Source organism: Sapajus apella, unplaced genomic scaffold, assembly GCF_009761245.1.
Source record: "Sapajus apella isolate SASKATOON/1434 unplaced genomic scaffold, GSC_monkey_1.0 scaffold35, whole genome shotgun sequence".
NCBI classification, from domain to species: Eukaryota; Metazoa; Chordata; class Mammalia; order Primates; family Cebidae; genus Sapajus; species Sapajus apella.
In genome coordinates, this window is record NW_022436975.1 from 21946090 (window position 1) to 21964682 (window position 18593).

At 37.3% G+C, this 18593-nt stretch overlaps 1 protein-coding gene across 10 annotated transcripts in view; it reads right to left on the minus strand.

The window, feature by feature from the left end:
- Positions 1-18593, minus strand: part of EYA1 (EYA transcriptional coactivator and phosphatase 1) — a 339983-nt gene that overhangs the window by 123656 nt on the left and 197734 nt on the right. For all 10 annotated transcript variants that reach the window (XM_032296318.1, XM_032296321.1, XM_032296319.1 and 7 more), the window contains one exon: positions 5675-5752. In XM_032296318.1, coding sequence (XP_032152209.1) covers positions 5675-5752 — 78 coding nt within the window. The remainder of the gene's footprint in view (positions 1-5674; positions 5753-18593) is intronic.

Consider the following 18593-nt stretch of genomic DNA (forward strand, 5'->3'; position numbering starts at 1 on the left):
TTATCCTCACTGTCTGTTTTTTAAAGGCACTAATAATAGTTAGGATGGGAATCTGTAAGCTCATGTGAATTTTTAAGTCACTGTGGAGAAGAAAGCAGAAGGGGTGAACACAGAGGTAAAGAACAGCTTGGAGTTAGGGCTTAGAGACTTCTTCCTTTTCCAAATTCTAAGTCCCGCTCATAGCCATTCCAGTATGTTGATTTTTGTATCTTTAATCATTTATAAAAGAGAGGGCAAAGAAAATCAAAACAAGAGAATATTGATTCCAGGGTGCTCTGTGCTTCCTATGCCTTCACCCAACCCCCTATGCTCTCCCAGTTCTTTCCTCTATATTCAACACAGAGAGCCCAGCTATGGAAAACAAGATCCTTTATAGCTTCAGCCTCTCTACCACCTACCCCTCCACCTTCAACTAAGCCCTTCTCCAAAGCCCTTAATTCTCCTGTGCATCTTTTCCAAGTAGAGGCTGCTTGCTCGCTCAGATTCCAGATGTCACAAAGACCTGAAAACATATTTTCATTGTTGCTTCTTCCAAACCATTGGTTTTCCACTTCCACAAAATCTTTCTTTCTCTGGGGTTCATGACAGTTCTTCAACATTTCCATGAATGACCCACATCCTGGATACTGCCTACATTTATCAAAACCTTTAGGATTTGGTGACGTCTCCCAACAAGCTCCAATATCACCCAACATTCACCACTTTTCTCAGTCTTTCCAGGCCTCAACCCTGGCCTTCTACTTCAGTCACCAAGCTCAAGACCACCTCCTGGCCCCTTTTGCCCACTCCATAGTCTCAAGCCATAATCACATTGATCAATTCATTCATTTCCTTAGCAAACATTTACTGAACATCTCCTATGTGCTCTATACCATGAAAGCCACCAGGACTATAACTGAATAATACAAACAGAATCTGTTCTCACAGGGCTATAGTTCAGCAGGAAGACAGACACTGACAATCCTCTAAGTTGTGATGAAGGCTGAGGAACTAACTACAGAGGCATGTCGGGGAGGCCTCACTGACTTTAAGTAAGGAACATCATCTCTGTCCAGAAACTTCATTCCTTTATTCTCATTTCTCCAAGCTCATCAAGAGATGAAGAACCCCTTACATCTCTTCTTTTCTCAAGGTATTAGCCCCTACCTTCTCATTCTTTCTACTGGTCTTGAATATATGAAAAATTATTATTCCTTTACTGATACTCTCAATTTTCTTAGGTTCATATTTTCTCATGCTTTACCTGGCAAACCCTGGACCCTGGATCAAACCCAGTGCCTTTTTACATGGGCTACTAAGCCCTTGAGGAGAAAAATCACTCCACCATACAGGGCCATGTTCATTATCTCCAGCCTTGTTCGACCTTCAGCTCTACTGTCCATCTTCTTCCCTGTTTCTAGGCAGCCTCGGACTTCCCCAGCATTCACTACATCAATTTCAATCTTCTCCAGCTCCTCAAGCTCACATACCTATCACTGCTCTCTCATTCTGAGTCACTTCAGAGGAAAAAGCAGAAGCCATCATTCGTTCATTCATTCATTCATTATGTTTTCTTTAATTCAAATATGTAGCACATATTAGGCAAATATGTGAGTGCCTAATATGTGCCAGGTACTGTTTTAAGGGGTAAAGGATACAGAAATGAATCAAATAACACAGAATCCCTGCCATCAAAAGCTTATGTTTTGGTGGGGCGAGAGTCCAACACTAAACATAATGCACAAGAAAATGACAGCATTTTCAAAAGGCTTATAATTATTGAGCAGGAAAGAGTGGGGAGGAATCTGGCCTGGTAGAACAGAATTAGAACAGGAGAGCTGCACTGAGTCGGGTGGTCAGGGTGCGCCTCAGTGAGAAGGTGAGATTTGAGCACAGACTTGAAGTCAGGGAGAGTTGGGTAGGTATACAGGGAAGGGACTGCCAGTGAAAAGGCACTATGCTGGGAGCACGTCTATCACACGGGAGGAAGAGCAGTAAGCAAGGGAGGCAGGCAACAAGGTCAGACAGGATCTGAGGCAGAAGATAATGGGGCTTGTGGGCTTTTTAAGGATTTGGCTTTTACGAAAAGAAACGAATTGGAACTGTAGGAGGGTCTGAACAGAGGAATTGGATAGGAACTCCGTCAACATACTGCCACCTCGCCCACTTCAAATTCATCTGCACCACTTTGTATTGCATCTTCCCCAGTGTTTCAGTGAAAAAGTTATTCCTTTTCTAGGCTGCTCCACTTCTGTTTTGGATTTGTGCTATTGCTGTCCCATCAGGGACTTCTCTCTATCAATTATCCCCCTGCTTGCCCGTACCTCTAACCTCTACCTGTTGAGTTTGTGTCAGCAGTATGAAACCACCTTGACTTCCTAAGTGCCATCCCTCTCTCTGATGAATTTCCTTTCCTTGCCTTCTTTTTACCACTATATACTTGAAAGACATTTTTCTCTTCTCCATTTTCACTCCCCCACCTTATTCATGAAGTCATCTATTTGTTAAATAAACTATGAGCATATACTATCTGCTAAGAGCTATACTACATACACAGAAGTTGGTCATGTGGTCCATCAGGGCCAAGGATAAGCAATGTTCACCCATCTACTGAAATTGCTACAAGCTAACCCACTGATGCTTGTAATTTTTTTAATTTTAAATTTTGACATAATTTGAAACTTACAGGAAAGTTGCAAGAACAGCACAAAAACTTCCCAGATATCCTTCATCCAAATTACCCAAGATGTTATTATTAGCTTTATCCCTGATTTTCTGTGTGTGTGTGTGTGTGTGTGTGTGTGTGTGTGTGTGTGAATGAAAACACATATATACCTTACATTCTGTTGGAGTTTTGTGTATAACGTCTTTTTACTCATAAATATTTCTATGTATATTTCTTAAAAACAAAACATTCTTTTACCACAGCACAGTTATCAAAATCAGGAAAAACAGTGATAGTGATGCAGTACTATTTTCCATAGATATTTTCAAAAAAATTAATTATCTCTTTGTAGCACATAATTTTTAACTTGGACTTTAAAAGTGTTACTTTTTAAAAGTATAAATGTTTTATATATATATATGTATACATACATATGTGTGTGTGTGTGTGTATATATATATATATATATATACACAATGTAAAAAATTTGAAAATAAGACAAAAGTAGAAGGAATAACATTCAAATTGTATTCCACCACTCAGAGATAATCACGTTAATTTTTAGACCCATATACACAGGCCCTTATATGTACATACAGGTGCCCTTTTAAAAAAGCAATACTGTGAGTATACTGAAAATATGACTCTTTCATAACATGTTTTCTCTTAATGTAGTTAACATTTTCTCAAGACATAGTTTAACAAATAATTCTCAAGAGCTGTGTACAAATCCATCATGTTGACAGTGCTTCCTTAAAATTCTATCCTGCCTTTGCTTCCAGTTCAACACTCTTATTTTTTTGTTTGTTTCTGTTTTGAGACGGGTCTCACTCTGCTGCCCAGGTTGAAGTGTAGTGGTGCAATCATAGTTGACTGCAACCTTGAACTCCTGGGCTAAAGTGATCTTCCAGTCTCAGCCTCCTTAGTAGCTGGGACCACAGGCGCATGCCACCATGCCCAGCTAATTCTTTGAAAATTATTTTTTGTAGAGATAGGTCTCCTTATGTTGTCCAGGCTGGCCTCCAACTCCTAGGCTCAAGTGATTCTCCTGCCCCTGAATCCCAAAGTGCCAGAATTAACACATGTGAGCCACTATGCCTTGCCAAGACTGTTGCTTTATCTCGAATTACTTGTTTTCATTTGATCCTCAGCCCATGTCATATATATTAGCTTTCCGTGAGTTCTGTCTTCAACCTTGCTTACCTTACTAGCTTTACCTCCCTGTGCACTTTTAAATTTCCCATACCAAATCTTCCCTGAGCTCCAAATCCTCATATACTTGGCATCTGCAGGTGGATGTTGCCTTATAGTCAACATGCACAAAACCGAGGTTCCTGTCTTTCTCTGTCAACTAACTGTGCTCCTCTTCCATTTCCTAGCTCTCAACTTCTTTCTCTGCCTCATTTACCCCTATAGCCATTGGTCACTGACCACTGTAAATTCTACTTCGTAAGTTAAATGCACCAAATCCATCACCTTCCCATACCCATTGCCAGTGCTTTATCTCAGGTGTTCATTGTTTCTTGCTCAAATTAATACAAAAAAAAAAATCTCTACCTGATTTTTCCACTTCAGCTCACCTGCCCCCAATTCATCCTGCCACTGTGGCCATAATCCTGTCTTATGAATATGATCATGCAACCCCCTTCCTCTGATGCCTCCCATTACACTCAGGAGAAAACACAAATTCCATGCAGCTCAAACAGGCCACTTTAGACTCTGGCCCCTGCCTCCCTCTGCAACATGCCCTCACTCTCACACTGTACACACACCAGGAACCCTGAACCATTAACATTTCCCCAAAGCTCCATGCCATCTGCGCCGCTATCTCCTCCCACGGAGTGTCCATATGTCCAGCATCTCCCTACCAGTGCTTTTTCCTACTCACTTTTTAAGATTGAGTATCTACTCCAAGACACCTTCCATGATCACCCCACCCCAACCTGGTTTCCACTAGGTCCCTTCCTGGGTGTTCTTTGGACTCTCTGAGCTTCCCTCTGCATTATCAAACTCTACTGTAGTGATCTGGTCTCACCGCATTAAGCCCTGCATCAGGACCATTTTAAGACACCTATGAATTCACAATGGCACCAACTATATTACCTGGCAAAAGTCAAATTCTAATAAATCCTTTAGGAAAGAAAAAGCGGATATTTTACCCTTTGTTATTTTGTATTGCTTTCACCTGGTATCATTAGTATCAAAGTTGTATGTTTGCCTTTTAATTTTGTATTTATAATTCCTTTTTGTGGTGGTATGTATTAAATAAACGATCCTGAGAGCCTGAGTAAATACATTACAACTTTACAGAATTATAGCATTTCCAATTGAGAGGTGCTAAAATTATAGCAAAAAATATATAAGCAGTCAAAATTCTAAGAATGACCTCTGAGAGAAATAATTTCTAAAGGAAATACTCCAAATTGGGCTGGGTGACGTGGCAAATATATAATCACATTCTCACAGTCACCTGATAATCACAGTCACTTTCTTATCAGTGATTTCATGATGACAGTCGTGAAACTTGAATATTTTGTTTATTGGAGGCAGGTTTTATTAATGTGAAAGAGATTAACACTAACTGAAGAACTTAATGCTGCTTTACAGAGTCTATTTAATTTAGATCTATAGTTGATATGACAGTTACTGAGCAAGATGGCTTGGCGAGTCTGCTTAGAAGTGTAGAGCACCAAATTTTGCCTAACCAAATTTGAAGGCCTGGAAAAATAATACACCTAAGAGAGAATGGAGAAGGAGTCTTCAGCATGATAAAGATAATTAGAAGAAAAATGCAGGAGAATAAAACCCTTTTTATCCCCTTTACTGGATACCAATATTTTCGGCAAGCACTTCTTCACAATGAATAAAAACAGAATTGGTAATATGTGACTCTGAGCAAAGCTATTTTCTATGTATATATGCCCACACATATACACATATACATACATACGTACACAGAGACATTTATATGAATAAACTAGGAAAAATAACACTTTGTATTGATGTGAAAATCTAATAGTTATTCCTTACCTGAACCTGAGAAATTGTCTAAAGACCCGTCTGCTGTCGTTGAAGCTGTTTCACTGCTGCTCATTGGCTCTGTTTTAACTACAAAAATAAACAACATATGTCGATATTGAATAATTTTTTGTAAAGACGTGGAAGAGAAGATATGACATTCAGAGTAATGACAAGAAAATCAAAAAAACAAGTTTTGCCTAAATGAACATAAATCATAACATAAATAGCCTCCTTTTAAAAAACACTCATATATTAAGTTCTTTCCCCTTAGGAAGCAATCTATTGTCGAAAGTTACTCTTCAAAAGCAGCACTTTAAAAGTAGTTAATTTCATCATTGCCTTACATATTTACTGAATTATTAATAATTAAATCACCTCTCAAAATCTACATGATGTGATATGAAATTATTTCCTGGGGTTGTGGAAAAATCTGTTACTTGGTCAAACAGAGTCAAGAGGATAGAACAGAAAGATGTGAGGAAGTGGGAAGGAAGTGGGCGTCAACACCAGCAGCTCTTCCTGATGCTCAAGGGAAGCATCCCCCCTACCACATACACACTTACTTTCTGGTTTCTCCAGCATGGCTAAAAAACAGAGGGCTCGATTTAATGCACCATCATCACCACCCAACCATATCTGACTGCCAATTCATCAATATTTTACATATGCTTCATACCAAAAACATACTAAATCTAAATGAGCAGAAACAAAATTTTCTATTTCAAAATAATATTGATAGCAGACAGTTCATGAAATACATACATGATCTTTGGTCAAGTCCCTTTGTGCTGTGGGATAACTTTTGGATTTATGTTATAGATTCTCTAAAGCAATCTACTCCCCTGATAGGGTGACAGTATTATTGTGCCCCTACCAAACAGATATAGTTTTATATATATATATATATATATATATATATATATATATATACACACACACACACATATACATCAACAATGCTACCTTGTCATTAAAATAAATATATATAAATAAATATAAATATATATAATATATATTTATATTATATTCATATATAATATATATTTATATGTTATATATTTATATATAATATATAATTTAATAATTAGTAATATATTTATATTATATATATGTATTTATATATTATATATTATAAATAAATATAATACATATTTATACTATAATATATAATATAAATATATAAATAATATAAATAAATATATTTATTTATTTATTTTAATGATGAGATAGCATTGTTGTTTTCCTTAGAAACTACTGGTGAGTGCCATCATCAGAATTCGCCTACCCTGCTTTGTGGAAGGTCTTTATTCCCTAGTAACAGATTTTCAGAAAGAGTGCAGTAAGATTTTAAGGGATACCTAAACATCAGTGACATGCTTCCTAAAACAAAGGCTCCCACAAGAGAATATTTGGGGAGGACTCTCTTATAAAGTAAATACATTGGGAAGTGGGAAAAGATGATGGAGAAAATGCAGCTTTTCCTTCTCTCAACATCACCAGTCTGTTATAAACACCAGGAAAAGGACAAATTCTCACAACTTCTGGATCTTCAAATACTCTACCAATGCATAATGAGTAGTTTTAAAATAAGCATTATAAACACACACATCAGATGGTCACTTTTTTAAAAAAATAATTATTCAGATGACTTCTAAACAATCTTCGGAAGACAACAATAACCGTGAGGCTAATGGAAATCACTCTGTTTGATTGTTTTAATGTAAACCAAACCATGGTGTAACTGAAGTTGTAACTGAAGTTTTCACTTTTCTGGCAGTTGTTTTGGGTTTAGAAGTCTTTGTTGATGCTAAAAAAATTCTGACATAAGCCTGTATTTCCCTTCTCTCTCTATGCCACCAGACAACCTAATGATTTTGCTTTTCATCACCATTACATCGTTTCAGAAAAGGCTGATACTGCACAGCTTCCAAGTTTCCTACTTAGCTGTCCACATCATGCCTTACCTCCTTAAAAAACGCACACACAAAAAAATCTCATATAATGCCCCATACACATAAAGCAATCGTTCTATTTCACTCTCTGCCAGACAGATCACCACTTGAGATTCTGAACTCAGTATCAAATACATGCTAAGCAAAAGATTAGAATTAGGTGCCATGGAAACAGGTCTTGTAAAGTGTCTACTGTGGGTCAGTTATTTACAGACAGCATAATTCATCCTTTTAAACAACTCTACAAATAGGTCTCAGAATAGACAAACTCTCTTGTCAGTATTATCTTCTTGTTTCCCAAGCACACATTAAAACCAGAGAAGTCACCCAAAGACCCACAGTAAGGAGTAGAAATAAGATTTCATTTGGGAAGTTTTGACTCCAAGGCCCCTGACTAAAGCTTGAAGAAATGGTATTAAGTGAGATTTTTCAATAGTATAAGCTACTCCACAACAAGGCTGCTGGGGCACAGTGCCACACACTGGGGAGAGAGTGGAAAGCAAAGTCCCTGCCCTCCTACAGTCTTAGGGCTCCCAGCTTAGTGAACTTGCTGTAAGTTCTCACATAGAAGTTTCATGCCCAACTGTCAGGAAACAATGTGAAGAAAAAATGGTTCCACTGTGTGAGATGTCAATCAAGATTACTTCCAAGTCTTTGTCAAATCTAAGGTCTATGAGTCAACAGATTCTGTAGATGGAATTACTTTGTGAAAGCTTAACTATACCAAAACCACTCCTATTCCTGTACCCCTAAAAGTGACACCAGCTAGTCTCCATATGATTAGCTTAATCGAATGCAGCCCTCACTCCCAAGAGGCACATTTAATTATACTTGAAATCCATTAAAACTAGGCAAAAAGATTAGAAAGGAAAGGAAGAGGATACTTTTGGGCCCCAATAACACTGCTTTTCACCATTGTTCAAACATACCCATCTATACACTAAGGAATAAAGACTCCCTTTTCCCAATGAACCCAGTTTTTTAAAAGGCTCACTGTTGAGGAGAAGAGGATGTACATAAAATAAGTACCAGGACATTCATGATTTTATCAAGTACTGTAATTGAATACTTTGATCACTAGGGACCCCATGCTAAAGACTGGTGATTTATTGTAATGTAAAATAGTTTCTGAACGAAAGCCAAAGAAACAGAGACTACTTCTGGCTTGGTTATAGCCAGACATACACCCACCAGAGAGGTAAAAAGACAAGAATAATCTCTGGCCACCAAAATTGTATCCATCTCATTCTCACTAGCAGCACCACATTTATAAATATGCTGTAGATGACGTAATAGAGCATCTCTCCAAGGCTTTGAATTTAAAAACATACACTGAGTTTTCTTGGTCTTAGAGGTTTTAAGGTACTGTAACATCTGAGAACAACTATCCCATCTAAGCCACCCATCTACAAAGGAAAAACTATGAATGATCTCTTCACCTCTAAATAACAAGAATTAGTTTATCTCCACCAAACTACTCATTGTATGACTCTAGTCTATTAGAAAACAGCAAATTTTGTTCTCTTTTGTCACCACATGAGCCTCTTTTTCTACTACTCTAAGTTCCCAATCTTCCATGTGATCCTTAAAAATCTATTCCTCCTTTAAAAATATGCAAAAAATGCCCTTTATCCCTTATATCTCCCTGTTCTACCAACTCCTTCACTTGGCCATTCACTCTAGGCCTGAGCAATGCTGGGAAACTTGCTACTCTCTAGACATGACACAGTCATCTCTCCATCAATGCCTTTGAGCTTTAGTCTTCAAGTCAGAGAATCTAGTTACCTGCTATAAGGCTTTCTAAAGTTATTTAATCTCCTTGATCCTAATTATCTCCATGTAAAAATTTTTAAAAATTATATCTACATTACAAGAATAAAATAAGAACTTATTAAAATGTATATAAAGTACCTGGTTTAAAGTAGGAGCTAAAACTATATTCATCACCATTAAAAGCAGCAGTAGCAATATTCTATCTCTGATGGGCTGAATGCCTTCCTCCTTTCTCCTAGGGAAAAATACCAGCAGCGATATTTAATAAACAGTTATAAGCACCAGCTTTGGAATTATCAGTTGAATTTCAGTCTAGCTTTGCATTTAGCTGTATGAATCTGGAGGTTAGTTAACTTCTGTATGCCTCGGCTTCCTCATCTGTAAGTGTGGGTGAATACTAAGGTGAGGGTAAAAAAGGATAAATGCTTCGAAATCATTCCGCACTGTGTTAAGTCCAGGGCCCATGCTTTTATAGTCACTCCATCACCATAGTGTCTCTTTACGACAAATCAAAGCTTTTCTTAAGATACAGATAACTGGGTTCCAAATGTACCATGAACTTCACAGTAAAGTTAAGCTGCCCTTTTAAAAGAAAGTTAGAAGAATCCAAAGTGAAGGGATGTGTCTAAGATCAGCCATGAGGCTACCCTTCAAGGCAGCCAAAATCAAGCAAGGTAACTTGGAAATAACTCCAGAAGGCAGGACCTTCACATATAGAAAGAAAGACAATTTGATTAGAAAATAACCAAATTGTGGTTATAAGAAAAAAACTTATTTATTGGTCATTACAAGGCAGTGTATACTTTCTGAAGAAAGAGGCTAAAAGGAGACTGGCGTATACGGCAATTGTGATCAAGAATTCCAGGAGAAAATGTAGCCATCTTTTTCTGGCATTCTTTAGGGGAGGCTGGCCCATAATAATGAGAAACCCATCTTTCCTCATCATAAATTTTAGTGTGGATTCATCTATCAGACCATTGGAGCTTGGTGACATAAGCTATCAATATCATGCCACTAACCCATCACATCATGATTACATGCTCATCAAGCAACTTCTGGTTATACTTTGAAGGTTGCAGTCATGCAGACTTCTGCAGATGCAGAAGATGACAGACTGTTCAGAAGAAACAAATATTCAGTCCATTAAATTTGTTATATTTTTTCACCATAAATTAAGTGGGCTGTTTTAAAGCAAGTTTACCCACAAAGGACAGTTCTGCCTGCTGTACTAAGAGCCAGCCTGTGTATCATAAAGAATTCACACTGCAACATGAAGGGAAGTCAGCAGCCTGGGCAAGCTGCAGTCCCTCCCAAGCAGCATCTAAGCTCGTCTTACCACTTTTCTCAAACTGTTAGAATAAGCACAGCTTGTCTTTGCTTGGCACAAACTCAGTCTTCCTTTTAGTTTTGTTTCATACTATATTATGCAGAGACTTCAAAAACTCAGTTCATCATCCTTCTCCCATTCTTTATGATTCCGTCATCTCTTCCACTTCAACAAGGCTTACATTCATTCAATTTTAGTTATTAAAATGTTCAACTGCACCCATGCCTGGAATTTCATGACCTCCTCGAAATATCACCTTTCACCTCATTCATTCACTTACTTGCTATGACTCCTCATCAGAACATCCCATCTTTCCAAATCCTTATCTATTCTCCCACTCTTGCTTCACAGCCTCCCTTTCCTAGCCTGGATCCCAGAGCCAGTCATGTCTAGCACCATCCTAAGATGCTGTGTGCTCTCATTTCTCCTAGCATCTTTTTTCTTTTTTGCCAAATTTTAATCTCAGGATGGGCAATCTCTCATTGTTCACTGTCCTGCTGCTGTTCCAGATGGATGAATATAGCAGAACAGATCACAGCATGCTGGCCAAGTCCACTTAGTTGTGTTCTGTCTTTATTCTTTTGAGCCACCCTGTTGCTTGCCAGTCCCCGTTTTCCATCTCTTGACAACTGTCTGAAACAGCTTCCACTGAGTTTTTTCCACGTTCCTTAAGCTCCTGAGACATACCTCATCCCCCACCATGTTTGGCACTTCCGCACCAACTATTTTCTAAAGAATGTTGATGTTGCATTAAATCCTTCATCTTCCTGCAACATTTCCCAGTTTTTCATGGATTAATTTCAATGGAAGTTTCCTATCCTTGAGCAGGGTCAATAAGACTTTCCCAATTGCCCAATTGAAACTCTTCCTTATTCTAATTTTCCTCAATTCTGTAGAATGAGCCTTATTCCTTGACACTTTTTTTAAAAATCATTATTCAATGACACACAGCAATAGTTCTCTTTTTCTCCATGTATTCATTTTTCTCCAGGTTTTGTTCCTTCGTCTACTCTGTGGTTCTATAATTTCACCTCCTTCTGACTTGTCTGAATTTTCTCTCACAATCATTTCTGTCCTGGCCACAGTCTATAATTTTCACCACTCTTACATTTTATAAACCTCTTCTTCCTAATTTCACAGTCACTATCGTATATTACCTTCTGCCTCTTCTCTTGTGAAAGTTAGCACATTGGACTTTCAGCCTCTATTCTCTCTGCTTCGGAAACAGATATTCATCTTTTTATAATTTAGATGAGCATGAGTCACCCCTGGCTCTGGGGTCTTCAGCAGGCTCTCCACTTTCTTCTGAATTAAGCTCCCAATCCCTAATCATGTATTTAAAGACCCCCCATACTCTGACACGAGCTTTTCTTTTTTCTTTCTTTTTTTTTTTTTTGGCTTTATTTTCTATTTCGTTTCTTTCATAAACTTTATATTTGCATAACAAAGAGTAATCTGCAAGAATATAAGAGTACTGAAAAAATACATTATCTATCTAATAGTCCCAACTTTCTTATGTGACACAATTATCCCCATTTATAAAGAATCATCTTTCCATACATTGGGCATTACTTAAACTAACGGGCCTCCTAAGGTGTTTAATGTTTCCTCAAATCTACAGTTTTGTAGTACTCTTCCCTCTGACATTGAATATTCTACAAATTTTACACATGACTAAATCCCACAGTTTCTTCAAGGTTCAACTAAAATCCCACCTGTTTCCTTAAGTCTTCTCTGATCTAGTAAGTATTAGGGGTGGTTTCTTATTCCTTGAACTATGTCTGCATTTGTACCTCCTTTAGAATATATATCTACCTCATTTTACAGAAAGTCTTATCCATTTCAATATATGATAAACTGCTTCATGACCTAAAAAGATTCTCTAAGACCAAAAAAACTCAGCTACATTTTTTTTTTTAATTTACATGATTGCATCTCTACAGAACTTAGTCCAATGTTTGGCTTGCAGTTGGAACTCAGTATTTATTGAGGGAATGGATAAAGATAAACTGACTTAAAAAACAGGTTACAACTAACTTCATACTACTAGGCACATTGCACGAGACAATGAAAAACACTGTTTATGCTAATATCAAGATGTCATTTTATTCATTCTAAATCATCAGTCTACTGATATGCAGTTTCTTGCAAAGTGTCTCATTTATAGGACATGTGTCAGTTATGTTATTTTGAAAAAGGTACTATTTGAAGAAGACATGTTAACATAAACTATCAATTACTGAAATTTTTGTATTTTTAGAGAGAATCCCACCTGAATCAGTAAAAAGAAAGGTAAATCAATTTCCATAAATTTATAATAATTCATGGGACACTACCGCACAGGAGCAAATGTTGGGTATTGCTGCAAATAAGCCTTAAAAGAATCCTTTATAAAGTCAACACAATTATGCTGCAGAGGATCAGCAAAGCACAACCATGTAATGTTATGTTATGGGTAGGATTCAATGACAGTATCACTCACAGATTTAATGAGTCTCTTTCTCAAACCATAAGGCATAAGTAGAGATGTGTTTTTAGAAACTATGTCAAATGATTTAAAACGGGGCATCGAGAAAGATGTGAAGAGAATAAAATTGTTGCATAAAATATGAATGTGGAAAACAGCAATGCTGCTAATTTATATATTTGACATCTCAGTCTAAATGCATGATTGAATTAATTAAATAAGCATCCATTTGATTATTTCTGCTTCATCTAAAAGTGCATATATCCATGAACTAAATGTTTTTTCTTTAGTTAATTCCCATTTAGAAACTAAAACATTCCTTTATGTTTGGATTGGCTATATAGTGGGCATATGATCATTATCTCTCCAAAGAGTAAAGTTAAGGTCATCTTCTTTATCTTAAAGGAGGGCAGAAAGAAACAGTTCTTCAAAATATCACACCTGGTATAATCTTAAGAAAACCAAATAAACACATGCAGACTAAACTTGAATTTAAGGGTATACATGGCCAAGAAGAAATATTAATCCATTTCAAAACCTGCTATTCATGGAAAGTACAGCATATATTAATGTCAGCATGTGCAATGACTTACAGGGACGTCTAGACTAATTGACTTTTTTTTGTAAAAGAAATAATATATGGTAAATTGCAACTGCTCCTTTGAAATGTCTTTTACAACTCCATGTTCCTTTATGTTTTACAACTCATTCTTGCCACACAGCTCAGTTTTCTAACACATAGAATCTGGGCTGATTACATGAGCCTCCACACTAATGTTCATCTCTCCCCCAGTCCAATCCATCCTTGCAACTGCTGTCAGATTAATACCAGAAACACTTCCACTGTATCAGTCCCTTGCTCAAAATATTCAGTGGCTTCTCTACTGGCCTCAGGGTGAAGTCCAAATTCCTTAGCTTACCATTCAGGGTCCTCCACAGTTTGGCTACAACTGATCCTTCCAACCTTATCTATCATCAATTCCTTCTTCAGCTAAACTGGTCTTCCCACAGTCTCCCAAACTATCCTATCTTTGTTCGTATTGTTTCCTCATTTAGAATGCATTCCATTTCTTCTCCACCTATTCAAATTCTACCCATTTCCCAATACTCAGCTCAGATTCCACCTCCTCCTTGAAGCCTGGCCAGACCTTAGCAAGCTGAAGAGCTCTTTCTTCTGTACTCTGAGAGCACTTTTGTTCAGATCCGTGGCTTCTAACCTTCCTGAGAATGAAGCCCTCTTTCTAACACCAAAATATTTCAGAACCCAAATGAGAGTTTATGTTTAATCTGTTGATTAAGTGTATGACAAAAACCTACTGTGAATCTGTAGACAAAAAATGTGCATTTTAATAAACATAACAGAATGTCAATATGTTAAAGAGTTAAATATATATTTGGCCTGTTAATTTCCTCACCCTACAGACAAAGCTTTTGAATTTGCAGACATTTGGTACTAGCTTCCCTACTGCTGCGGAAGTGTAAGTCACAGACTGGAAATTCTAGTCCTCATAGTTTATTTGGTATGTTACGTTTTAGTTTTTGCAAATCTTTAAAAAAGTCTCATCTTCCTCAACCAGCCTGTGAGTTCCTTAAGACAGGTGTCATAGTCAACATAAAATACAGAGATAAATCTCTATTTTGTTTGTTTGGAAATCTCAGAATTGCAATTCACAACACACACATGGACCAGGATGGTCTTCAGTATGTCCTATGAACAAAGAGAAGGTTGGAGGTTCTATTAGAAAGAGAAATGGTACATTTTATTTTGAAAAGCTCCTTGGCATTAGAGGAGCTTTGGGGGGCGACCAAGGTCTGACTGGTAACTGGTGGCAGTATGTAAAATTAGTCTTGGAGTCATGGCAGGTTATTTCAGGAGTTACTAGGTAAAGTGGTTTGAAGGTGACAGCAGGCCATTTCAGCAGCTGGGCTTGAAGAAAAGTCAGCTCTCGGAGCTGGTGCTATGTTCCACAAGTATTTTCTCCCCCTACTCCTTCAAATGATTTAGTTGATACTATGGGTTGAATATTCGTTCCCTCCAAAACTCATTTTGAAACTTAATCCCCCATGTGTCAGTACTGAAAGGTGGGAACTTTGAAAGCTAATTGGATCACAAGCACTCCACCCTCAGGAATGCATTACTCTATTCATGGACTAACAGATTCATGGATTAATGTTTTATCAGGGGAGGGGAGCTGGTGGCTTTATAAGAAGAGGAAGGGAGACCTGAGGTAGCATGTTAGCATGCTCCATGCTCTCCCCACGTTACACTCTGTGTCACCTTGGAATTCTGCAGAGAGTCCCCACTAGCAAGAAGGCACTCACCAGATGCCGTCCCTTGACCTTCAACTCATCCTTCAAAACTGTAAGAAGTAAATTCCTTTTCTTTATAAACTACCTTGTTTCAAGCATTCTGTTATAAGCAATAGAAAACAAACTAGTCCAGTTGGATACAACAAAAATGACCCAATTGGTATAATCAACTTTAACACAAGGGCAGTACCATACACTTCTTTGTATTTCTTCTAGAATCTGGCAGAGTTATTTGTATACAGTAAAAACTAAATAAATATTTGCTTCCTTTTCCCCCCAACTTTATGTTACAAAATTTATCACAAAGACAGGAAAGCTGGAAGAACTATACAGTGAACACCTATCGCCTAGACTCTACAATCAGCATGCTACTATATTTACTTTTCTGAATCTATCCTTCAAAAAACCATCTTATTTTTATGTACTTCAAAGTAAGTTGCAGATATAATACACCTCCTATAAACACTTCAGCATTCATATCATTAACTAGAGTTCATATTTGCTTTTGGCTCTTTTTAAAGTAAAATTTATATACAACCTAAATGCATAAATCTTAAATGTGCCATTTAATGGCTTTTAACAGATACATATTATATTTAGAAACCAAAGCTAAATCAAAATATGTTTAGCTTATTGTAATAATGGAAGCAGGCACAGCAGTATGAAAAGATTGTGCCAATAAAAAAAATCCAGACAGCAATACAACATTCTCAATTTATGACACAGGCAATATTAAAGTAGACTTTTAGAATGGAGGAGTAATAATTTTAAATGTAGTTGATATTTATTAAGCACCTACTATATGCCATGCATTTTGCTAAGCACTTTACAAGCAATAGCTTGTTTACACCTCATGGCAACTTTATGAGATATTATTATTATTGTGTCATTTCATAGATGAGGAAACTGCATCTTAAAGATGTTAAACAGTCCATGGTAACACAGTTAGTTTCATGTTTCTTTACTTGCCATGTTTTTATAAATCAGCCAAAAAGCCCAATATTTTCTGAATAGGGTTTTACCATCCTTAATCATTCCTCTGATATAGATCTCGACAATCAGTAAATGGCATAGCAATAAGAAGATCCGAGAATACCAGGGCACTAAATAAAAGTGTATCAGTGTATGTTACAAATTAGCAGGTGGTAAAATAAACTAGTACATGAAGATTGGAAGCAGATGAGCTGGCTCAGACTCACAACCTCAATCATATCAATGTGGGAAAATGGCTTACTTGCCTAAAAGGTAATCAATCTTCCAAATTTACACCTCAGATTATGTCTTTTTCCCATCCTTCACCATCTCACAGGGGCACCCAGGCATAAACCCTACCCACATTGAGTATTAGCTGAACAAGTAATTACTAAGAACCTCAACTATTCCAAATAGCTGCAAATGCCATGCTTGATATGAGGGATCCCAAAGAAGGAGAATATATCCTTTCCTCACATGGAGACAATACAGAAACCAGTCCCAGAAGATATGTTTCTTTTTAAAAATATAACATTATTTAATAATGGCTGCTATTTTTTGAGCATGTAGTAGATGCCAATAACTGCACTTAGTATTTTGAATAGACTAACTGTCATATCACCCTATGATTAGGGGCAATGCCATTCTACAGCAAAGAATGCTGAGGCTCAGAAGTAATAGAAAATAGTAGCCAACGGACATTAAGCATTTTCTAGGAGTCAGACACTGTTCTAAGTGCTTTACCAACTCATCTAACTGTTGTAGCAACAGTACAGGTAAGTAGTATTATCATCTTCATTTTAGAGACCAGTTTACAGGATGTAGAGTCTCAGAGCAGGTAAGTAATTATTCATCATCACACTTGTTATCTAGGAAGTGGCAGAGCTTCAAACATAGGCAGGAAGCTTCAGGACTCTTTCTCAACTCCCCGCTTTGCTCTCAAAATGCATATGTTAGTTGCCATGAATAAACAGCAGAACTGTGATTTTTTTTATATTTTAGTTCAGGTGAGTCTGATTACAAACTGCTCTCACGAGCGTACAATGCTGCCTTCCTATATTTCTAGTATTACTCATTTTCCACATTACTCTCTTTAAGGCAAGTATCAGATTTGTTAAGAAAAAGATAATATGTAAATAAGCACATGATTTCAGATAAAATGCCTTCATTATTTCTCACCTGGAGTCCTTTCCTACTGCCCACTACCCCTTGAATACAGTTTCAAAATACTACCTAAGTGCATTTCTAAAACACAAACACAATCATATCACTTTCCAACTTACAAGTCTTCAGCTCCTACAGCTCCTATACAGTTGAATCCAAACTCTTGAACTTCTAGAGCCCTTCATCATCATCTTTGGCTGTCTAAGCCCCATCTCTGTGCATGCTCCTCATCTTACACACACACACACACACATACACATACACATACACACACACACACACACACACATACACACACACACATACACACACATACATTCTCTCTCTCTCTCTCTCTCTCTCCCGCTCTCTCTCTCTCTCTCCCCCTCTCCCCCCTCTCCCCCGTCCCCACTCTCCCCCTGTCCCCACTCTCCCCCTGTCCCCACTCTCCACCTCTCCCTCCCCTCCCTCTCCTGCCATTCGGAATGTCTTTGCCACAGCTAATAAAAATCAAGTTCTTTCTTCCTGGCATGGCACTCAGTATTCTCCTAACTTTCCTTCAGGACTCAGGTTAAGCATTACCAGCGTGCATCCTCCCAATCCACAGTCACTTCAGTCATGATTAGATGTCCTCCTCCTCTGCAGAATATAGCCCTTCTCTTAAAGTATGGTGGTAAATCACATTAAATAGTGAACTTCTCCTTGGCTAGAATGGAATTTGGTATACTTCTAGATAGTATCACTTACTAAACATTTCTCAAATTAATTAAGAATGTAATTGTAGATATACAGTACACATATACTACATATATATACACACATACACATGTACACATACACACATACTTCTACTTTTTTATTGCAGTGAATATATATATATTATATATATATATATATCCTTGCTTCTGTAATTTTGCCTCACCTTCAAGATGTTTACTTCCAATTATCATTTCTTTACCATCTTACCATCTACACACTAACCCT